Source organism: Moschus berezovskii, chromosome X, assembly GCF_049115385.1.
Source record: "Moschus berezovskii isolate FMDL1 chromosome X, NW_MosBer_1.0, whole genome shotgun sequence".
In the NCBI taxonomy this organism is placed as follows: Eukaryota; Metazoa; Chordata; class Mammalia; order Artiodactyla; family Moschidae; genus Moschus; species Moschus berezovskii.
The window spans coordinates 14,031,987-14,056,174 of record NC_142488.1 but is presented as its reverse complement, the minus strand read 5'-3'; the positions used below and the strand labels follow the sequence as shown (position 1 = coordinate 14,056,174).

Genomic DNA, 24,188 nt, shown 5'->3' with positions numbered 1-24,188 from the left:
ACCATGAAATGGAAGGGTTAATAGGTACAAGTAGCCAAAGATCAGAGCCAGAAACATTGAAATTCATGGATATAAGTGAAGAAGAAAATACAACTGGCATGAAGTGGAGCTCTCAGCAGAATTTCAGTCTTCAGAGAAACATCAAGATGGGAAAGAAGGCTCAAAAAGGAAATGCCATTAATGCAGAGGGAGAGGCAGGGTGAGGTGAAAGCATTATATGCAGTTATATCCAAGTCAGCCAATACTTAGAAATTGAAATTAACTTGAAACATACTTACATTTAGTGGCTATAATGAAATCCCCTAAGTTAAGATTCTGATAAAGCTCTTGAGATCTGTTTGGATTTGCCTTTAATGAAGGAAAGCCAACAAAATTAGGGATGTTTCCTGGAAGTAATACCTGCCTGTGGGCTATGAGCTGGGGTCCAAAGTCATGTACGGGTTGGCTGAAATCCTGCCGAGCAGACAGCAATGATGGCTGGCTTTCATGATAAGCTTCTATCTAAGGGAGTCACAAATACATTTCACATGTTTGATCCACAGAAAGAGAACAGACAAATATTGGTCCAGATAGGGATAGGAAGGAAGGGAGAGTTAGACATCTGTAGTCTGGCCATGACTAATATATAAACTAGCTATAGGGAGGAAATCATACATGGAAAAGGAAATCCATGGAAAGTCTTGGAGAGTGCAGGATGCTTTGAGTTAAAATACTCTTTCTGCCATGTTCAGTTAATTTTACAAATGAAATTTAAAGAATGAGAGTCAAAAGAGCTGTAGCAGGCTGAACAATGTAGAGCTTTATGTTTACATGTGCCATGGCATTTTAACTTTGAAGCATCACTTTGACCTTAACACACTTCTTACAGGCATACAGGATCCTTCGAGTGTTAATACTCCTAACACAATGTTTTCCCAAGTGTAGGCTCAGGATCCTTAGCCCCAAAATATATTGCTTGAAAAGGGGATTCCATGGTTATAAAAACTGGGGAAATACACAATATTCTCAGAGATTTGTCATGCACATTAGTACACTAAAATCCTGAGAAAGTTTATGGGGGGAAACTACAATTTTGTTTAATACAGGGTTTCTCAAAATTATATGACAATGGAAACCTTTTGGCCCAGAGTAAACTATAGAGTTAGTACTCTGGAAGATCTCCTGGGGCGGGGGGTGGAAATGCAGGCCTATGGAAAGAGAAGGCAGCACTTGAGCAACTGTTCAGGCATGATCTCAATGAAGCCAAAGTTATCTCTGCTGTGATGTGAGTAGGGTAAGAAAAGTCGGTGGGGCTCCTTGCACACTCAAATTGTGGGTGAGTACAAAAACCATCCTGCCTCCTTGAGCCCATGACAAATGATGACGGAAGGAATTCTGTCAACGTGAGTCTTGGAAAGACAATGAATGGCCCTGCTGACCTATACTTCCCATCAGGGCTGCAAACCAGCTATTCTCGGAGAAGGCAACGGCACCCTACTCCAGCACTCTTGCCTGGAAAATCCCATGGACGGAGGAGCCTGGCAGGCTTCAGTGCATGGGGTCGCGAAGAGTTGGACACGACTGAGTGACTTCACTTTCACTTTTCACTTTCATGCATTGGAAAAGGAAATGGCAACCCACTCCAGTGTTCTTGCTTGGAGAATCCCAGGGATGGGGGAGCCTGGTGGGCTGCCGTCTATGGGGTAGCACAGAGTTGGACATGACTGAAGCGACTTAGCAGCAGCAGCAAGTTACATGCTTTGTGTAAAGCTGGGCTTCGTAATTGTTAGTTAATTGACATACTTGGGGAAAAGGCTAGAAAAGAGGAAGGGGAAGGCTAGCCTTGAACTTCTGGGTAGTCTGTTTTTATTATTTTAAATTGATTAATGATTGCTTTACAGTATCGGTTTGATTTCTGTCATACATCAACATGAATTAACCAGACGTATACATATGTCCCCTCCCTCTTGAGTCTGCCTCCCACCTCCTGCCCATCTAGGTTATTACAGAGCCCCAGTTTGAGTTCCCTGAGTCATACAGCAAATTTCCATTGGCTATCTATTTGCATATGTTAGCCTGTTTTTTAAAACCTAGGAATTAATTCCTTCATCAAGTAGGCTATACCCATGTGGCATGTATGTACTTGGTGCTAGGGATTCGATGGTGACTGTCATGTCTTCCCATGCGGAGTTTATAGTCTAACAGGGAGAAAGGCATTAATAAATATCAGACAAGCAGCAACATGGATGGACCTAGAGACTATCATAATAAATATATTAGAGAAAGATAAATATCATATGATATCACTTATATGTGAAGTCTAAAAAAATGATACAAATGAACTTATTTATAAAATGAAACAGACTCACAGACATAGAAAACAAACTTATGGTTACCAAAGGCAGGAGGAGATAAATTAGGAGTTTGAAATTCACATATACACACTATTATATATAAAATAGATAATCAACAAGGATTTACTGTATAGTGCAGGGAACTCTATTTAGTATTCTATAATAACCTAAATGGGGAAAGAATCTGAAAAAGAATAGATAATGTAAATGCATGTGGGCTTCCCTGGTGTCTCAGTAGTGAAGAACCTGCTTACCAATGCAGGAGATATGGGTTCGATCCCTGGGTCGGGAAGATCTCTTGGAGGAGGGAAAGGCAACCCACTCCAGTATTCTTGCCTGGGAAATCCCATGGAGAGAGGAGCCTGGCGGGCTACAGTCCATGTGGTCACAAATGCAACTGAGCAACTAAATGACAATAACAACAGTATAACTGAATCACTTTGCTATACATGTGAAACTAACACAGCATTGTAAATTAACTATACTTCAGTTGTATTTGTGTGACAAAATGTATAAGCAGCAATGAGTGCTGTGAAGAAAACATGGTGCTATCAGAGAACATCTGATAGGGGATATTGACCAATCACAATCACATCCTTGGAAAGAGAGGCCTTTTTGAGATATCACTGGTATAGAACATTGTATTAGTTGCAGTTGTAAACATAAGGATTCAGAATAGGTATATATTGCAAAATGATCACCACAACAAATCTAGTTAATGTCTATCACCACATGTAGTTAACAGAATTTCTTTTCTTGTGTTGAAAGCTTTTAAGATCTACTCTCTTAGCAACTTTCAAATATCTAATATAGTATTATTGACTATAGTCACCAACCTGTACAGTACATCCCCAGAACTTGTTTATTTTATATCTAGTACTTTGCACCATTTAGCCCACCACTCCCCTCCGCCTCCATGCTCTGTAGCTATGAGTTCATTTTTTTCAGTGATCATTTTTTGAGCCTACAAATAAGTGAGATCATATGGTATTTGGCTTTCTCTGTCTGATTTATTTCACTTAGCATAATGTCCTCAAGATCCATCCATGGTGTCATTAATAGCAACGTTTGTTGTTTTTTATGACTAATGCTGTGTTGTGTATTTATCCATTCATCACTGGACACAAGTTGTTTCCATATCTAGGCTATTGTAAGAAATGCTGCAGTGAACATGGCAGTGCATGTGTCTTTTTGAATTAGTATTTTTGTTTTCTTTGGATATATACCTAGGAGAGGAATTGCTGGATCATATGGTAGTTTTGTTTTTAGTTTTCTCAGGAACCTCCATACTGTTTTCCATAGTGGTTGTAACAATTTATATTCCCACCAACAGTGCACAAGTGTTCTGTTTTCTCTGAATCCTCACGGATGCTTGTTATTTCTTGTCTTTTTGATGATAGCCATTCTGACTGACAGATGTGAGGTGATATCTCATTGTGGTTTTGATTTGCATGTTCCTGATGATGATGATGATGGGTGTTCATTGGAAGGACTGATGCTAAAGCTGAAACTGCAATACTTTGGCCACCTCATGCGACGAGTTGACTCACTGGAAAAGACTCTGATGCTGGGAAAGGTTGGGGGCGGGAGGAGACGGGGATGACAGAGAATGAGATGGCTGGATGGCATCACCGATCCTGTGGACATGAGTTTGAGTGAACTCCGGGAGTTGGTGATGGACAGGGAGACCTGGTGTGCTGTGATTCATGGGGTCAGGGAGAATCGGACACGACTGAGCGACTGAACTGAACTGAACTGATGATTAGTAATGTTGAGCATCTTTTCATGTGCCTTATATCCTTTACCTTGCTTACCAGCCATCTATATGTCATTTAAAAAAAAAAATTTCTTCAGATATTTTGCCGATTTTTTAAATTGTATTTTTGTTGTTGTTGTTGCCATTTGGCTATATGAGTTCTTTATGGATTTTGGATATTAGCCCATCATAAGATATATGATCTGAAAACATTTTCTCCAATTCTGCTCGTTGTCTTTTGTTGTGCTTTTTAGCTTGATATTGTCCCTCTTGCTTATTTTTACTTTTATTGCCTTTGAATTGGGAGTTAAATCCAAAAAATCATAACACTGTCAAGGAGCTTACTTACCTGCATATATTCTAGCAGTTTTATAACTTCAGGTCTTACATTCAAGTCTTTAATCCGTTTTGAGTTAGTTTTTGTGCATGGTGTATGATAGTGGTCCAGTTTCCTTCTTTTGCATGTGCCTATCTAAGTTTCCCAACACAATCTACTGAAGAGACTATCCTTTTCCCATTGTACATTTTTAGCTTGTCATAAACGAATTGACCATATATGTGCATGGGTTTCTTTCTGGGCTCTCTATTCTGTTCTTTTGATCTGTATATCTGTTTTATGCTATTTACCATACTGTTTTGATTACTATAGCTTTATGGTAGAGTTTGAAATCAGGAAGCATGATGCCTCCAGCTTTGTTTTTCTTTCTCAGTATTGCTTTGGCTACTCAAGGCTTTTGTGGTTCCATACAAATTTTAAGATTGTTTGTTCAATTTCTATGAAAAATGGCAGTGGAATTTTGGTAGGGATTATATTGAATATGTAGGTTGCTTTGAGCCATTGGGCCATTTTAACAGTATTAATTCTTCCAATTCATGAGCACAGAATATCTTTCCATTTATTTGTGTCTTCTTCAGTTTCTTTCACTAATGACTTATTACCTCACTGTATGTCTTTCAGCTCCTTGGTTGAACTTATTCCTAGGTATTTTAGTCTTTTTGATGCACTTGTGTATGAGATTATCTCCTTAATTTTTCTGATAGTCCATTATTAGTGTGTAGAAATGCAACAGATTTTTGTATATTGATTTTTGTATCCTGTCACTTTATTGGATTCATATAGTCTACATCTTTTGGTGAGGTCTTTAGGATTTTCTACATATAATATTATGTCATCTGACAGTTTTAGTCTTCATTTACAATTTGGATGCCTTTTATTTTATCTTTGCCTAGTTGCTCTGGCTAGGACTTCCAATACCATGTTGAAGAAAAGTGGTGAGAGTGGGCAGAGAGGTGCCTTTTATGAACAAATGAGGAACTGAGAACCACCTTGAAGAAGTGAGAATGGGAGGTTGGGATGGGAGGAAGTTCCAGGCAGAGAGATGAAATCAGACATTTTAGAGCAAGATAGAGGGGGAAATGAGGCTGGGAAGGTAGCAAAGGCCAGCTCATTCAGCAGCTTGTAGACCAAGTTAAGAAATTTAATTATGGGCTGAGAGCCATGGAAGCCAGGTAAAGTTTTAACCTGGGTATGATAAGATGTTCATTTTCAAGGGTCTTCAATATCCCTGACTACAGAAATGACTGCTGAGAGTCAGAAGGAAAGCCCAGACACTGCCTGAGATATTGCAGAAGTCACATGAGAGACATTGTGGATTGAAGGAGGGAGTTTGCAGTGGGGAGGGGAGGGGCCCTGTAAGGTCAAGGATGAAGGTCAGGTTTCTAGCTGGTGTAAATATGTTACCAAACCAAACTGGGTTTTCCCCACTCACATCCAGTGAAGCCAGTCTATTGATACCAGGTTGTGGTGAAGGAAAGTGCAGGCAACAAGCAGGGAGTATGAGTGGTTAATGCTCAGAAGACCTATTGGCTTTCAGAGAAAGGTCTTTAAAGATAGGGCTCTAGGGTGCATGATCAGCTTCTGGGCGTTCTGATTTGTTGGTGGTAAAGTAACCTGGCCTCAGCATCATCAGTCTTCCGGTTCCAACCAATCTAGGGTCTATGTGCTTGTGGTTAACATACAGTTAACTTCTTCCAGCTAATGGGAGTTTCAGTATTTGCAAAATAGCTCAAGGATATGGCTCAGAATATTATCTATAGTCCCTGTTCAGTTCAGTTCAGTTGCTCAGTCGTGTCCGACTCTCTGCGACCCCATGAATCACAGCACGCCAGGCCTCCCTGTCCATCACCAACTCCTGGAGTTCACTCAAACTCATGTCCATCGAGTCGGTGATGCCATCCAGCCATCTCATTCTCTGTCGTGCCCTTCTCCTCCCGCCCCCAACCTTTCCCAGCATCAGAGTCTTTTCCAGTGAGTCAACTCGTCGCATGAGGTGGCCAAAGTATTGGAGTTTCAGCTTTAGTGTCAGTCCTTCCAATGAACACCCAGGGCTGATCTCCTTTAGAATGGACAGGTTGGATCTCCTTGCAGTCCAAGGGATTCTCAAGAATCTTCTCCAATACCACAGTTCAAAAGCATCAATTCTTCAGCGATCAGCTTTCTTCACAGTCCAACATTCACATCCACACATGACCACTGGAAAAACCACAGCCTTGACTAGACGGACGTTTGTTGGTAAAGTAATGTCTCTGCTTTTTAATATGCTATCTAGGTTGGTCATAATTTTCCTTCCAAGGAGTAAGCATCTTTTAATTTCATGGCTGCAATCAGCATCCGCAGTGATTTTGGAGCCCCCAAAAATAAAGTCTGAGACGGTTTCCACTGTTTCCCCATCTATTTCCCATGAAGTGATGGGACCAGATGCCATGATCTTTGTTTTCTGAATGTTGAGCTTCAAGCCAACTTTTTCACTCTCTTCTTTCACTTTCATCAAGAGGCTTTTTAGTTCCTCTTCACTTTCTGCCATAAGGGTGGTGTCATCTGCATATCTGAGGTTATTGCTATTTCTCCCGGCAATCTTGATTCCAGCTTGTGCTTCTTCCAGCCCAGCGTTCCTCATGATGTACTCTGCATATATAAATAAGCCTTGATGTACTCCTTTTCCTATTTGGAACCAGTCTGTTGTTCCATGTCCAGTTCTAACTGTTGCTTCCTGACCTGCATACACGTTTCTCAAGAGGCAGGTCAGGTGGTCTGGTATTCCCATCTCTTTCAGAATTTTCCACAGTTTGTTGTGATCCACACAGTCAAAGGCTTTGGCATAGTCAATGAAACAGAAATAGATGTTTCTCTGGAACTCTCTTGCTTTTTCCATGATCCAGCGGATGTTGGCAATTCATCCCAATCCCAAAGAAAGGCAATGCCAAAGAATGCTCAAACTACCGCACAATTGCACTCATCTCACATGCTAGTAAAGTCATGCTCAAAATTCTCCAAGCCAGGCTTCAGTAATACGTGAACTGTGAACTTTCAGATGTTCAAGCTGGTTTTAGAAAAGGCAGAGGAACCAGAGATAGTCCCTGAGGGGGAACTAAAGGTCCTTGACATTGTTCAGTGACTAAACTATGGTCATTTTGTCTTGCTTGCTTGTTTTCCTTTGTCTTTGCATTTTCTCACTCCTCTGATTGAATTTGCTTGTTGGAATTCGGGGAAGGCCTAAAAGGCTCAAGTTTTTCTATAAACAAGAGGCAGGCAGAGGACATGTTGGGGAGAGGGTGTCTCTTGGGAAATCCCCACAGGGTCCTGCTTGGTTATGACCCTCCATTTTCCTTGATAGTCCTCAATCTTGAAGGGGAATGGGTGCAGAACAAGAAAGGGAATAAGGTTTTGTATAGAGAGGTTAATCATAAAGTTGCTTTTAGGGGTACTTGGTTTTACATTGATGGAAGGTGGTACCATCCATTGAGATAGGACCTGGAAGACTGGGTATGGGGGAGGATCATGAGTTGTTTTTGACATTTTCTGATGGACACCTGGAACTGCTGAGTTGGGGCGATGGGGTGGGTGAGTCATTCCTCCACGCTGCCGTGTGTCTCCCTGGGCCTGGCTCCTAGCATGCCTGGCTCCTTGTGCTCGCTTGGGCTTCCTTGATAGCTCAGTTAGTAAAGAATCCGCCTGAAATGTGGGAGACCCTGGTTTGATTCTGGGGTTGGGACGATCCCCTGGAGAAGGGAAAGGCTACCCACTCCAGTATTCTGGCCTGGAGAATTACATGAACAGTCCATGGGGTTGCAGAGAGTCGGACATGACTGAGCGACTTTCACTCACGTATGTCTAAGACCTAGTGGGGGAGGTATAGTTAGACCATCAGAGGGTTAATAGTTGGCTGATGCTAACTGCAGGTCTGGATATAGAGGAGGTCACATGTAGAGAGAAAGGAAAGACAGCCCACTTCTAACTTGAATGCCTTAAAGACATGGTGGAGGAAGAGGAGGCAGGGAAAAAAGAAAAGCATGAGTTTATTGTGTCAGAAACCTCGTGGTTGATCCAGTCAAATGCTGCTGCATGAATTCATTTCTGATTCAGACTGAAGCACGTGCAATGGATGACCTGATAAGGAGGTCATTGCTCGACCTTAGCAAGTATTGTTTTGCTGGAGTGATGGTCATAGACACTAGGATGGAGTGAGACAGCACGGAGCAAGATGGAAGTGGAGATATGGTGAGGACCCTTCCTAAAGAGGCTTGTCTAAGAGGAAGACCATATTTCACTTCTGACTTTGGCCCTAACTATGTAAGCAACCTCACTTATATCTGGCTCTCAACCCTTAGAATCAAGACGGTCGTACTCCACTGTGTATAGAATGGTAAATATGTTTTCCTTTCAGTCATTTGCAATTTTCTTGTGTCTCTCAAGAGAATCTTGTTGATGGTGATTCTAGTTTTAAGACTCATTGCACGTATTTATTATACTACATGACCTCCACCACTACCACCAAATGAAGCAAACCAAATGCTTTATCTGATGCTAAAAAGGTTTAGACTCACCAGGATATGGTTACTATATCATCTCTGTTTTGGCATCTTCCTAATGAATTTTGAGGGAAAATTCTGACTATACTCAGTTCTACCCTAAGCACTGGATTTATAATTCTAATCTCTATAAGACACCCCCCCACCTCTGGTGACTAAGATATTAAGTGATTTACGAGATCTCAGAGCAGTAAATACTGGTTTGCAAGGAAGTTTTGCTTTTTACATCAGTTTCCTTTTAAGCAACTTATTAGTTCAGTTGCATGAAAAAAAATTAAGTTTGGGTAGACTGCGTCATATGATTGTTATTTCCCCTAATTATAACTTTCTCCCTCTCCACCTCCATAAAAAGAAGTCGCTGGAGTTACAGAGTTGGAAAAGTACCCAAAACACATTTCTGACATTTATTTTATGACCGAGAACAGTGATTTGGTATTTGACTCAAGCATACTTGCCTGTTAGTGGGCGAAAGCGGTTCAGGGAAAATTGAACTACAAATAGGAAGTTCTACTGAATGAATCTCTGTGACAGTATTAGGGTGAGGGTTTGCTGCAGAAAAGAGAGGAGTGTTGGTGTCAGAAAGACAAATGATTCACTTCTTAGTTTATTATAGTCCGAGATTCTGCAAAAGGGGATCGTGATAATATTAGTGGTTTTAAAGTTTCTTGCAGTCAGAAAGAAACAAGACTACATACTTACATAGAGGGGAACATCAAGTTAGAATTTATGGGGCAGTTGCAAATCCACGTAGAAGGAGTTTGGAGTGGCCTCCAGAAACTACTGAGATTTTTTGACACTCACATGTGCATACACAGCTCTAGGAGGACCTGGAAATTTGCAGAGGACTTTCTGGCATAATAGAATTCAAGGCACTGGACTTTGATCCAAAGTAAATTAGACAGTAACTATGCTGGGAGGCATAAGGCAAGTCTCTATAAGGAAAGGAGTTTTTTTCCTTCCTTTGTTTTAACCGTTTCTTGAAGCTATCTTAATAGAGTATATATAGGTCTAAGAAAACTAACTCAAATAAACTAACTGAAATGGATTATTCTGAAAGAAAAGGGAAAGTTAAAAACAAACAAACTTTTTCACTGGAGTTTTTTTGACAAAAGCACACAATTAGTGGAAGTCCTCTTTGCCCCAGCACATGAACTCACTGTGAGATTGTTTCTTGGGTGTTTTTTTTTTTTTTTTAACGACTGAATCAACATTTGAGATAGTGGTGGCTTTCTTTCCCTTAACAGATCATTTACAAAAGTTTGAATTCTTGTGTGCACTGAAGTTATGAGACTGGAGGAAACCAGCTGGGATAGAGACAGACTGTCCTTCACACCTGTCATTCGGTGCCTAACACAGAAGTTCTAGTCTGTTTCATGTGCAGGACGTCTGTGAATTGAGAGCACTCAGACTGGGTAAGATTGGGTCAGTTTTCTGATCCTGTTTCCTGATCTGTACGAGGGGACCACATTGGTTGAGCTTGCTGATTTCACCCAATACACACCCTGTATAACTCTTTCCCCTTGAGAGGGGGCTGGGGCTCTTGAATGTGATGGAATAATGCTTATCCTGAGCTTACACAGAGGAAGGGATTTTGCATGTGATGTTTCTTCCTTTTTAAAAAATATTAATTTGGCTGCACCAGGTCTTAGTTGTGGCACTCAGAATCTTCAGTCTTCATTGCAGTATATTCAGGAATCGAAGCCAGGACCCCTGCACTGGGAGCACAGAGTCTTAGCCACTGGACCACCAGAGAAGTCCCCCAGATGTGATGTTTCTAATCAGTTACCTTCATCAGAAGGGAGATTGTCCTGGGTGGGTCTGATCTAATCATGTGACCTCTCTGAAAGTTGATGAGGCACAACACGGCTCTCCATCAAAGTAAAAAGGACATTAACCTGTACCTTTCAAACCTTTTTCAATAAGTTCTGTCTGTAGCTTAGAATACCAAGAAACTTTTCCAGCCAAGGGTCTTGAGTGGTTATGTTTTGTCAACTTTGCTTCTCAAGTGTGCTATCTTCTCTCCTTTCCTTCTCTTGCTGTTCAGGGAATGTGGAGTTCTCAGACCTGTCCTTCAATACGGTAACCTGTTAGTCGAGGCAGTTTTGAGTGGTTGTAACAAGCAGTGGACTTGGGAGACTAGTTCAACTCTTGGTTCTGAAAACAACTAGCCTGTGACCTTGGGAAGAAGGATGATTTCCTCACGCTTTTGGTTTCCATATCTGTAAAACACAAGATCTTATCATGTCTTCTCACACTGTTCAAAGGAACATGAACAACTGGTAGTTTCAAGCATCACTCAAATTCTCAAGTCTAGAAAGACTTGAAAGTGTGCATGATCTCATTTTGTGGGTCAGGGAGATGTTCCTTTATATTCTTGCCAGCTGAACCAGTTGGCTCAAATCTTGTAACATGTGCCAGAGATTAGTCTTAAGTGTGGCAGGGGACCTGAGAGGGGTAGGGAAGAGGATATTCGGACATTACAGGGAAGTAATTATAGTCAGTGTTAAAGATGGAATTGTCGTGAAGATATAAAAGATCCTATGCCATATTTTTATGGAGTTGTTACAAATAGAGGGGAAACTCTTCTGGGTGGAATATTGTGGTATCAGTTTAGGGTGTGGGTGTGGTGGTTTGAGGGGTCTGGGTGCCATGGCGGAAGGAAGCGTCAAAACAAGTCTTCCACTGACTGGTGGGGGACACTCCTTCATGGGGTTCAAGGCAGCTGATCTTCACTGGCTTTCTCCATGTGTCCCTTCACCTGGAAAGCAGAATTCATTGATGGACCAAGAAAGGGATAGGAGAACAAAACAGGGAAAAGTCTGGGGCACTGACGTGTGGCTTTGAGTGAGATGGGATATTCAGGAAGACCAACCCCAGTGTGAAAAGCTCTGGGGACTGGGAAGGAAGGTGGTGGAGGCAACATCAGCAGAGCCAGGCAAGCCTCTCCAGGGCAGCTTTAAATGCAAGATCTCCTCCCTCTCACAATCCTCTTGGGAAGTAGTCCTTTGATGATCACAGGCACTTGGGGATGAGGAAACTGAGGTGGAAAGGTTAATGAACATTCCCGAGTCATGCAGGAATCAAATGTCAGTGACGGGACTGGAACCCAGGTGGTCTTGGTTCAGAACCCTCAGTCCCGACTACCCCTGCCCCAGTCAAGACAGATGGGAGGATTTCTGTTCTGTGCTCTTGATTCAGGGAGAAAAAGGTGAGCCCTGTGCTTCTGAGGACCCATGTGGTGCTGGCATCCTGAAACCTCAAGTTGCTAGTAAAAATCTAGAGGAAGAGCTCGGTTGCTGTAAAGTAACTGATCCTTTTCTAACTCTTCTGATCCCTAGAAAACTGTGTCTTTTGGGAAAGATCACACCCTCACTGTCCCAGGTAGGTATGGGGCTCCCGCGTAGGTTACTGGTCTTAGTGGCTCTATTTTTCTCAGGTGGTTTTCTATCTCCATCTCTTTCGCAGTTTAGAAGATGGACCTGTCCTTTTGGTTCTATTTTATGGAGCTGCACTTGGGAGTTGTTTTCCAATGGTGAGGAGCCCACACACTCCCCACGGCCTTTGCGGTCCCCATCCAAGGTTGCCACCCTCCCAGGCGCTCTGCTGCCTTCTCACAGGGACTTCCTGCCACGTGCCCAGCAGCCAAGCGTGTGGGTACTCGGATGGGGGATGTGGGGCAGTTGTGACTTGGGTGGCCGCTCTGGTGGTAGGTTCCACGATGGAGCCCCAGCTGTGACAGTGAGGCCAATGCTGAGTCAGGAAAATGGAGAGCGGCCCCGAGGAGCAGACCCTGACCCTGGGCGACAAGAAACAGGATACAATGAGGTCGGGTTCTCCAGAAAACACAATTGTCTTTGGAATTCTGCAGTGCCCTCCTTATAAAAAGGTAAGCAGGTCCAGAAGAAATTAATGTGATCTTTGAAAGGTCAGTGTGAGCCTGAGCATTGATTTTTTAAGATGCTTTATGAATTAGAGACCAGAGGTTTTTCCTGATGATATTTATTGCATAAATGTAATTATTTTTCTAAAACATATTAAAATAGAAAGCATGTTTTTTTGATCAATTTATACAAAGAAAATACCAATATAGTAATAAAAATACTGAAAATATATGAAAAGCACCAGAACATTAGAGAAATTACACTGGCAACAATTCTAGGAATATATTTTTTTTTTCGCAATTGTACAATAAAGTGCTATTAAATCCAGTCAAAATTAGTGGCAAGATATAAAAACAGTTATGGTATATTATGAAATTTGAGGCTAGGTTTACCAGCAATTATATTTTTAGGCTACTTGCCTATAATGATGCTTCATTACTGTTTTCATGGAAACTATGAATTTCCATTCCCAAGTGAAAACAATCTAAATCTAAATGTTGGTCCTTGGTAACCTGGTCATAAAAAGGTAATGACATATTAAAAATAATTATAGAGTACTCAAAATAATCATACAAATGTGATTAAATAAAGTCAAAGGAAGACAGAATAAAATCAAATATAAATATATGTAACCAATCAAGACAACTACAAAAGTTTAGATGCCTTTGATTTTATGGTTAATTTTCAGTATAGTTTGCTTAGTCACATTTAATAGACACACAAATGTTAACAAGATATGTCATTAAATTCAACTGGCCAGACATCAGGGAAAAACATTTTAGTGAGTTTATCTAATTATCATGTGAAACATTATACATTTCCAATTTTGACTAATTATTTCCACATTTATTTGCCAAAGAACGAAACACACAGACAGTGTGGGATTAGATTATAGTTAAGCCAGCGATCTACCATATAAGGGGAAACCGCTGTGCACACACAGGGAGAAGCTATGAACAGTACTTAGGGTGGACCACAGTCACTTTCACGTCTGGAGGAGGCAAACTGAAACAGAAAAACCGAAATTAAGACAAAGTGTCAGACCAGTGTCCATTTAAGGTTTTATTTCCTAGGCCAATTCTGAAGGAAGTCTCTCTTTTCATTCTTCATAATGCCATTTTGGATTCATCAAATTCTCAAGATGAAAGCTGCCAACACTATAACCTCAGAATAAAACATTCTCCAAATGTGGCTCAATCACAACTCAAAATTTATTTTACAGACTATTTTTTGTCTTTCATATAAAGTAGATTTACATGTGAACCAACAGGGACCCAAACTGGTTATATTGATGAGAAAACAAACTACTTTCATTAGGCTCTGCTCCTGCGAGGTGTTTCATGTTAGGAATTGAGGAACTGTCCCCAGTACTGCTGTGACAAAGGTGGAAGATCAAGTCATTTAACCTTGGTCTGAAGGTTGGACAGTCGATCACCAAATATTTTTCACTTTTAAATGGAGAACTGACAACATAAGTTTCAATTTTTTTTTCCACCCTCTTAAGTACTCCAGTCTTTTGTCAAGTTCCCCTGTTGTGCCTGATTTTAATGAGAAACCGAAATGTAAATGAATTATACAGTTAGGCATCTTTTTCAAAAATTGACTTTTCAAAAAATATGTTTATCTAACTCCTTTCATTCAGAAAAGGTGAAGATGGTCCAATGGAGGATCAGGCCTTTATAATGGGTGAAGCAAAAAGGTATGTGTCCAGCCAGAGAGCAACATGAAACTGCATAAAATGGACAGATTTCAGAGAAAACCCAACCAGACTTAGTTCCCCAGTCCTACCTCAATGAGAATGTGATTGTTCAATACAAAGTCTGAGATTAATAAAAGGCAGGCAGGCCTTTAAGGAAGACGGATAGGAAAGAAAGGCTAAGGTGGTTTGGCATTAAGTAGTTGTACATTCCAAAAGAACATCAACTAGCATGTGTTAGTAGTTCTCAAAGTGACAAAGTCCTGGTTACAGAAATGACTCTGTATAAGTACGTGTTTTTTTTTTCCAATATACATTGTTGTATATACACAGTATAGAAAAACTAAGTTGGCTCAGCTATAATAACTGTGTTAAAAAAAAAAAAAAGACGACGATGTTTTTTGGCTGCAACAAAGCATGTTACTTTTCTGTTCAGCTGACATATATATATATGTGTGTGTGTGTATATATGTGTATATATATATGTTATATACATATATATATATATATACACACGATAAAACAAGCTTTAAAAGTATTCAGATCAGGAGGGGAAAATAAATTATCTCTAAACTATTAAGTCACACAACAGATATACCTTTACTTACTTGCTAACTACCTAGAGACTCTCATAATCAATCTCTTCAGTGTTTGCTTATTCTACTAGTTTATTTCAAGAATGTTTCAGTTCTGCCCCTAAATGCCGCACATCTCCCTGGTGGAAGTACAGATGTGCGACACTTGGAGCGTGGTGGTGAAGTTCTGCGTCTTACTTTCTCCCACTAAGGCCCACTTCTTTAACTGTACAACAGATAGAAAAAAGAGACCATAAAAGTAAGCGAGAGCACAGTTAGGGCAAGCAGCAGCTGCTGGAACCAGATGCATCGCTGGACTTGGTCTTCAAGCTTCCTAGTGCTCTCTACCAAACGATTGAGCTGAAGAGGGAAGAGGATGAGAGGTCTGCATCAATACACAGTACATCAATCATGCGCGACAAACGAGTATTAGAACCCACAGACATGTACGGGAGACAGTCCATGTACTCAGAGGCTGGGATGGAGAGGCATTAGACTTGGCCGGTGAGGAGATGTGCCTCTCTCTATTCTTGTTTTGAAAAGGTCTAATTTTCAAGTTGAGAAAGAAGCAAAGCTATCATTTCCTGGACGTACTGAAACCAACTCTTCAGAAAGAGGCCCTCCACCTTTTTCAAATGTAAATGCACTACATGGTACCTTTTCCAGGAGATCATGTTTTTTGATGAGCTTTCAGACAGTACAGAGATTTCAGACAGAAACAGCTCTCTGAAAGTAACTCATCGCTTACCATTTCTGATCTGGCTTCCCTTCACAGAGAACAGAGCATTTCTGTCATGTCTATGCCAAAAGGTTTCCTTATGTCAGTGTGGGAAAAATGGATTTCTAATATTGATTAACATTAAGGACTTTGTTTTAGTTGGGAAGAAAGAACTGTTACCTGATGGTAGAGGTCTTCGCTGGTTTTATCTGACATGTTAAAGGCGTGATCTTTCAATGTAAGACTGGATGGTTTACAGTTCTCAACAATATGGCATCTTAACCTATGAAAATCCAAAGGAAATAATTTCTTGAAGTTGTTAATGAATTTTTTTTAAAGTAAAATATAAGGTGAAAAAAAGTAAACACAGAAGCGTCTCTGCCCAGAGACACCTAAGGGAGCCACTCAGCGTGTATTTCTCTTCGAAGGGCAGCAGAATTTGTCACCCCCTCAAAATATGCCTCTGTGGCACAAGGTTTCTCTTGAGCTGGTTATTCTCTAAGAAAAAGCAGACACAGGAAAAGTTCTGGAAACTGAATCAGTTCAGCTCAGTCGCGTTTGACTCTTTGCGACCCCATGGACTGCAGCAATGTAGTCCATGACCCCATGGACTGAATAGCAGTTACCTTTTTGTGAGAGACATTTACAGTTACACAAGAAGTTGCCTTATCTATAGCATAAAGAGGAGGATGACTCTAAATCTCTGGAAACTCTGATCAGTGGAGAAGGTGGGGACTTAAGTATGTGGGACAACCTTACCTGTATATACCATGCTTGTCCTGCTCACCTCCCAGTCCCTCACCCCCAACACCATCTTTTATCTTTAGCTGGAGATGATATTTAAGGTGATGTCATGGGCCACTTCAGGGAGTTTCACGGTTTTCCTGGGTATCCCTCCAGTATACAGGAGTTATACATGCTATTAAACTTCTGTTTTTCTCCTGTTTTCTTCTATTCATCTCTCTATGATTATGCACGCTGGGGGATGTCTCAGTCAAGAAACTAGAGAAGTAAAGGGCGAACTCTTTTTCCTCTCCTACAGGTTGGCAATCTCTCATGGGACCTGCCGGGACACTATCCTCACTTGGGACCCTGCAAATGAGATCTTGGAAATACGAAAAAAGCCAGAGAGGGTAAAGATTCTTACCACAGTCCTCTCTCCCGGATTTTACGCTGGTGGCAGCTGAGAGATGAAGGTAAACATTTCACCTTGTCCCTTCTTTTCCAAAGAGAGATTAGCAGGAGAAAATGTGTGTCAGCTAGTTCCTTAGGTGTTGTGACTCTGGTAGACTTTTGTTTTCAGGACTTCTGTTTCCTACTGGTCCTCTTTCCTCCCAGAGATGGTCCTTGTTTTATCTCTGTCTTTTGTGGTGTTCGGCATAAGGAGAACCACAGGACAGGTGAGACTTTGCTTTTGTTTCATTCTGTCCTGAGAGCTTGGCTTTATGACCAATGAGAGTATTCTCTCTGGTCGCTGCCAGCTAGATGATGGTCGTATCTACATGCATCTCACAACCAACTGCATAGGCTGGGGATCCAAGACACAAAGTGATAACAAGCCTTCTCTGATCCTTCCAGCTGTTGTGGGAGTTTGGCATAAAGGGCCCTTGTCCTCACAACCTGGCCTCCTTTAGTGCGGGAAAAGTCCTGTTCCTACAGCGCCTACCCAGTGTCACAGATGAGGAGGAGGTTTGTAACTGAAAGCATTATCACATTCTTGTGGGAAACTGGAGACACTTCTCATGACACTGTCCTTAGCACCTGTGACAGTCAAGGTCTTGGCTTCCTAAGGCTAACTCTGGAAGTGCGCTTTCTGAATTTTGTGAGGGCTGCATCTTTGCACCCCGTTTTGGGCTGCCTATTGCATCCATGGTTAAGTCATCAAAAAGCTTACTGGTGTGGGTTGCTATTGAAAGTAATATAAGATGTTACTTGTCAATGGCCAAATGATGGATCTTTCAAATTGGAGAAACTTTTGTGTTTAACATGTTTCAGAGCTCTCATCCTAAACAATTAACTTCTTTGCTATCTAGGGAAAGACTAACTTGAAAGGACGACATGAAGGAGTATGGCAGTCAACCTTAGGGACATCCTTAGCAAGATGAAATGACAGAGTTCTTTTTACCTCCACTTAGAACATATCTATCAAATTTAGAGAAGAGTTAAAAAGATCAGTTCCCCACTCCCAGGGACCTTGATTGGCTGTGCAAGGGTGTTCTTAACGTCCACAATTATGCCGTAGTTATCAGATATGCCAGATGGCCCCCTGGGGAAAACAGGCGCACACACACACGCACACACACACACGCACGCACACACACACACACGAAATATGACCACAATTCCCCCCAAATTATCAGGAAATGGATAAACCAACACTCAGAGGCTGATAGAAGCAATAGTAAGGGCTTCCCCTACCCACTCCCTGAAGGTGAACTGGTCCAAGGCTGAATTGTGCACTCAGAAAAAGGAGAGCATTCAAAAGCCTTTGTTGAATGCTTTATCTGAACTTTGTAAAGCATGCTGCATTAAGCCCTGAAACTCCAGAACATAGAAATCATTTGATTTCCATCTTAATTGGAAATCTTCTCCATGATATAAAGCAAACTGAAGAAAATGTAGTTGGATGGACAGGTCAGTCCCTTGATATCATTCAGGCTTCAATCCAATTTTTTGAGGCATTAAAAGCAACTGTTTTTGTCCTGCAAATCTTTACAAAGCCAGAAATTCAGCTCTAGAAGCAATTCAGTGTTCACCTATCCTAACCAGTTCGAAAACCTGCCCTACTTATTAATATCTCAAAATACCTGTAGGCATTGTAAAAGACCAGGACACTGGAAATAGAACTGTTCTGCATTCGGAAAAACTTTAAATGGTAATTACTCTAAACCTCTAATATTAGGCAAAGTACCCCCAAAATTCCAGGCAAAAAACTTAAGACACTTTCTCTGTGCCTTTGTGATGTAAATTTTCTATCCCCACCTTCTTTAGGACCTGATAGCCAGCTCTTAGAAATGCAAATTCTTGGAAAATCATTCTCATCAGAAGGAGCTACTTTGAAACTGGACAAATGAAAAAACATATATATATATAAGTTAAAAAAGAATCTTAGCACCCTGAGAAGGTAAACTTACTCCAGCTGTGTTGCTGTACCAAAAACCAGGGCTAAAATTTTAGAACCAAAGCTTCAAGGTCTCTGTTTGTATGTTTACGTGTGTTTATATATGTGTTAACAAATGTGTGGTATTTTTTGATCTCTGAATGGTACTGTAAAAACTAATTCATAAAAGTTATATTTAATTGGCATAAAGAAAAATAAGTGCTTTTCATTTTTTACTTTTTTTAATTTACATCATTGTATTGGTTTTGCCATACATTGACATGAATCTGCCCTGGGTGTACATGTGTTCCCCATCTTGAACCCCCCTCCCACCTCCCTCCCCATCCCATCCCTCTGGTTCATCCCAGTACACCAGCCCCGAATATCCTGTGTCATGCATCGAACCTGGACTGGCGATTTGTTTCCCATATGATAATATACATGTTTCAATGTCATTCTCCCAAATCATCCCACCCTCGCCCTCTCCCACAGAGTCCAAAAGACTGTTCTATATATCTTTGTCTCTTTTGCTGTCTCGTATACAGGGTTATCGTTATCATCTTTCTACATTCCATATGTATGCGTTAGTATACTGTATTGGAGTTTTTCTTTCTGGCTTACTTCACTCTGTGTAATAGGCTCCAGTTTCATCCACCTCATTTGAACCAATTCAAATGTATTCTTTTTAGTTGCTGAGTAATACTCTATTGTGTATATGAACCACAGCTTTCTTATCCATTCGTCTGCTGATGGACATCTAGGTTGCTTCCATGTCCTGGCTATTATAAACAGTGCTGCGATGAACATTGGGGTACATGTGTCTCAATTCTGGTTTCCTCGGTGTGTATGCCCAGGAGTGCGATTGCTGGATCATATGGCAGTTCTATTTCCAGTTTTTTAAGGAATCTCTACACTGTTCTCCATAGTGGCTGTACTAGTTTGCATTCCTACCAACAGTGTAAGAGGGTTCCCTTTTCTCCACACCCTCTCCAGCATTTATTGCTTGTAGACTTTTGGATAGCAGCCATTCTGACTGGTGTGAAATGGTACCTCATTGTGGTTTTGATTTGCATTTCTCTGATTATGAGTGATGTTGAGCATCTTTTCATGTGTTTGTTAGCCATCTGTATGTCTTCTTTGGAGAAATGTCTGTTTAGTTCTTTGGCCCATTTTTTGATTGGGTCGTTTATTTTTCTGGAATTGAGCTGCAGGAGTTGCTTGTATATTTTTGAGATTAATTCTTTGTCAGTTGTTTCATTTGCTATTATTTTCTCCCATTCTGAAGGCTGTCTTTTCACCTTGCTTATAGTTTCCTTTGCTGTGCAGAAGCTTTTGATTTTAATTAGGTCCCATTTATTTTTTGGTTTTATTTCCAATATTCTGGGAGGTGGGTCATGGAGGATCCTGCTCTGATTTATGTTGGAGAGTGTTTTGCTTATGTTCTCTTTTAGGAGTTTTATAGTTTCTGGTCTTACATTTAGATCTTTAATCCATTTTGAGTTTATTTTGGTGTATGGTGTTAGGGAGTGTTCTAGTTTCATTCTTTTACAAGTGGTTGACCAGTTTTCCCAGCACCACTTGTTAAAGAGATTATCTTTTCTCCATTTTATATTCTTGCCCCCTTTGTCAAAGATAAGGTGTCCATAGGTGCATGGATTTATTTCTGGGCTTTCTGTTTTGTTCCACTGATCTATATTTCTGTCTTTATGCCAGTACCATACTGTTGTGATGACTGTGGCTTTGTAGTAGAGCCTGAAATAGAGCCTGTAGTAGAGCAGGTTGATTCCCCCAGTTCCATTCTTCTTTCTCAAGATTGCTTTGGCTATTCGAGGTTTTTTGTATTTCAATACAAATTGTGAAATTATTTGTTCTAGCTCTGTGAAAAATACTGTTGGTAGCTTGATAGGGATTGCACTGAACCTATAAATTACTTTGGGCAATATATTCATTTTCACAATATTTATTTTTCCAATCCATGAACACGGTATATTTCTCCATCTATTAGTGTCCACTCTGATTTCTTTCACCAGCGTTTTATAGTTTTCTATATATAGGTCTTTTGTTTCTTTAGGTAGATATATTCCTAAGTATTATTTTCGTTGCAATAGTGAATGGAATTGTTTCATTAATTTCTCTATTTTCTCACTGTTAAGTGTATAGGCATGCAAGGGATTTCTATGTATTGATTTTATATCCTGCAACTTTACAATATTCATTGATTAGCTCCAGTAATTTTCTGGTAGAGTCTTTAGGGTTTTCTGTGTAGAGGATCATGTCATCTGCAAACAGTGAGAGTTTTACTTCTTTTCCAATTTGGATTCCTTTTATGTCTTTTTCTGCTCTGATTGCTGTGGCTAAAACTTCCAAAACTATGTTGAATAGTAGTGGTGAGTGCGGGCACCCTTGTCTTGTTCCTGACTTTAGGGGAAATGCTTTCAATTTTTCACCATTGAGGATGTTTGCTGTGGGTTTGTCATATATAGCTTTTATTACGTTGAGGAATGTTCCTTCTATTCCTGCCTTCTGGAGGGTTTTGATCATAAATGGAGGTTGAATTTTGTCAAAGGCTTTCTCTGCATCTACTGAGATAATTATATGGTTTTTATTTTTCATTTTGTTAATGTGGTGTATTACACTGATTGATTTGTGGACATTGAAGAATCCTTGCATCCCTGGGATAAAGCCCACTTGGTCATGATGTATGATCTTTTTAATGTGTTGTTGGATTCTGATTGCTAGAATTTTGTTAAGGATTTTTGCATCTATGTTCATCAGTGATATTGGCCTGTAGTTCTCTTTTTTTGTGGCATCTTTGTCAGGTTTTGGTAATAAGTGCTTTTCAAATTAAATATTCCTAGAACTCTCAAATATAGAAACTAACCCCAATTTTTTTTCAAGTTCATGTGATCTGGGATAATTTTTGGTAAATAAAAAGATGGGTTAAGTTTGTTGGTTTAATTCAACAGGCAAATCTTCAGAGTTATCAAGATGAATACAATGCGAGATGCAACTTTTATTCTACCTGGACTTACTACTCAAATAAGCTCATGTTAGCTCTGTTACAGGAGAAGGCAATGGCAACCCACTCCAGTACTCTTGTCTGGAAAAATCCCATGGACAGAGGAGCCTCGTAGGCTGCAGTCCATGGGGTCGCTAAGAGTCGGACACGACTGAATGACTTCACTTTCACTTTTCACTTTCATGCACTGGAGAAGGAAACGGCAACCCACTCCAGTGTTCTTGCTTGGAGAATCCCAGGGGCGGCGGAGCCTGGTGGGCTGCCGTCTATGGGGTCGCACAGAGTCAGACACGACTGAAGTGACTAGCGGCAGTGGCAGCAGCAGCAGCAGCTCTGTTACAAAATCTGTCAGCAAGAAAAACACCTTGGGATGATGGCTGACACTGTGCCTCGATGTTTTTATGAGTAGACTGAACAATTCTATCTAAATCACTTGACCTAACAAGTCACAGGGATAAAAGTTTGTAGGTGAGCTTTTCAGCACTGAGGATATTTTATATCTCTTAAAAATAGTTTTCTAAATATCTTTGAGTACTTGAAAGTTTAGAGTTTTGCTAAGTTAAATGATAGGGAATTAACTGAATATCTAGGTTATTTCCAAATAAGATAAAATACTGAAACATTACTAAACATAGGCTTATCTACTTTGGGCTTCTTAGTACAGAATGAAAGATATTTGGATATGTTAAGACATAGTCATATCTTGTGCCATGTTAAAAAACTATACTAGAAGGAAACATCTGTTTTTAGAAATTATGAACTATATTCATAAATTTGCCAGTTTAAAGAATGCTGGTGTAACAGACTGCAAGTGTTTGTTTTTACTAGAAATTAGTTTCTAAGAGTTATGAAAATTATAATACTAGAAATAAGTATAACTCCGTATGTAAGAGTTAGGATATTTTTGACCAAGTGAAAGTAATTATATCCTAAAGTAAAGCTAGTTATTTCAGAATAGAAAGTAGGAGAATAAAGGACAAACTAAAGGCATATAGAAAGCTGGGAAGAGAGAGGAAGAGAAAATGTTACCTGTGAAGTCTAGAGGGCTAAAATTGAATAAATTTGTTTTAAGGGTTTTAAAAATAAGCTTAATATCAATAGTGTAATTACATAAAACAAAATTTTCTTTCATTTATTGGTTAAAGGACAGTTTTATTAGACTACTGGTCTGCCCCCAACAGGAGATTGTGAAAGGTTTTTCTTTACCCTTTCTAAGTAATCTGCCTAGAAATCAAAGATTTTAGATTGTATTAAAATGATTTCCTGTGCTTCTAGTTATCTTTATCATCAGGTCTTTGATTACTTTAGCAAACAGTCTTTTAAAGATTAAGAGCTAAGTTTTGGTCACAACTATGTGACCATCTGTATTTGCCTTCGAAATTTAACTGATACTTTGGTTAATGCCTTCGAAATTTAACTGACACTTTGGTTAATTGGATACGTATTGTTCCATACTAATTTATGATTCTATTTAGTCAAGTGTCCAAAACCTTTTGATATTTTTGACAAACTTCCCCACATCAAATTCTAAATGAAATCTTTTTGACCTCTAACTAACTTTGGGATTTTCCACAGGGCCTCTGTGGAAAGATGTGTTTTCTCTCATTATAAAAATATATTAAACCACTTAGGCTTATTTGATAGATTAAATTATGTGAGTGAAAGTGTTAGTTGCTCAGTCCTATCTGACTGTTTGTGATCCCATGGATTATAGCCCTCCAGGCCCCTCTCTCCATGGGATTTCCCAGGCAAGAATACTGGAGTGGGTTACCCTTTCCTTCTCCAGGGGCTCTTTCTGACCCAGGAATCAAACCCAGGTCTTCTGCATTGCAGACAGATTCTTTACCATCCGAGCCACCAGGGAAGCCCCAAATTATGTGAGATACATGTCAAATAAGAATACTAAACCTTCTTGATTGTAATTTGTAGAAATACATGTTTCATCTTCAAAGAGACTCACAAAAAGGACTCTAACAAATACTGTAGGATTCAGGTTTCTGATAACTTGAAGATTATAAAACTGAACTGGGTAGGAATTTCCAGAATTAATGTAAAAACTGGACTCAAGCAGAACAAAAATTAATAACATGGAATTGAATGAAGCTGATGAAAATGGTTATAATTTTTATGACTTTTGGTTAGAAATACAATGTTTTGTTTCTCCAGATTTAAGGAAAACTTTTTCTCTTAAGGTATCCGTGATTTACTGCAGTTTGGTGAATTACACCTTTGTAAGCAGAA

At 40.1% G+C, this 24,188-nt stretch overlaps 1 protein-coding gene and 1 long non-coding RNA gene across 5 annotated transcripts in view; one reads left to right on the top strand and one right to left on the bottom strand.

Moving 5' to 3' along the window:
* Positions 1 to 12,687: 12,687 nt before the first annotated feature.
* Positions 12,688 to 24,188, top strand: part of LOC148773226 (uncharacterized) — a 35,365-nt gene continuing 23,864 nt past the window's right edge. Inside the window, exons 1-2 of the long non-coding RNA XR_016036789.1 lie at positions 12,688 to 12,844; positions 16,871 to 17,024. This is a non-coding gene — a long non-coding RNA (uncharacterized LOC148773226). The remainder of the gene's footprint in view (positions 12,845 to 16,870; positions 17,025 to 24,188) is intronic.
* Positions 12,942 to 24,188, bottom strand: part of MOSPD2 (motile sperm domain containing 2) — an 87,070-nt gene continuing 75,823 nt past the window's right edge. For 2 of the 4 annotated variants that reach the window (XM_088833557.1, XM_055438293.2), the window contains 2 exons: positions 16,009 to 16,111; positions 12,942 to 15,470 (listed from right to left, as the gene is read on the bottom strand). In XM_088833557.1, the coding sequence (XP_088689683.1) occupies positions 15,333 to 15,470; positions 16,009 to 16,111 (241 nt within the window). In that variant the 3' untranslated portion in view covers positions 12,942 to 15,332. Of the gene's footprint in view, positions 15,471 to 16,008; positions 16,112 to 19,300; positions 22,293 to 24,188 lie in introns of those variants that run through there. The other 2 variants (XM_055438294.2, XM_088833556.1) reach the window with 2 other exon arrangements.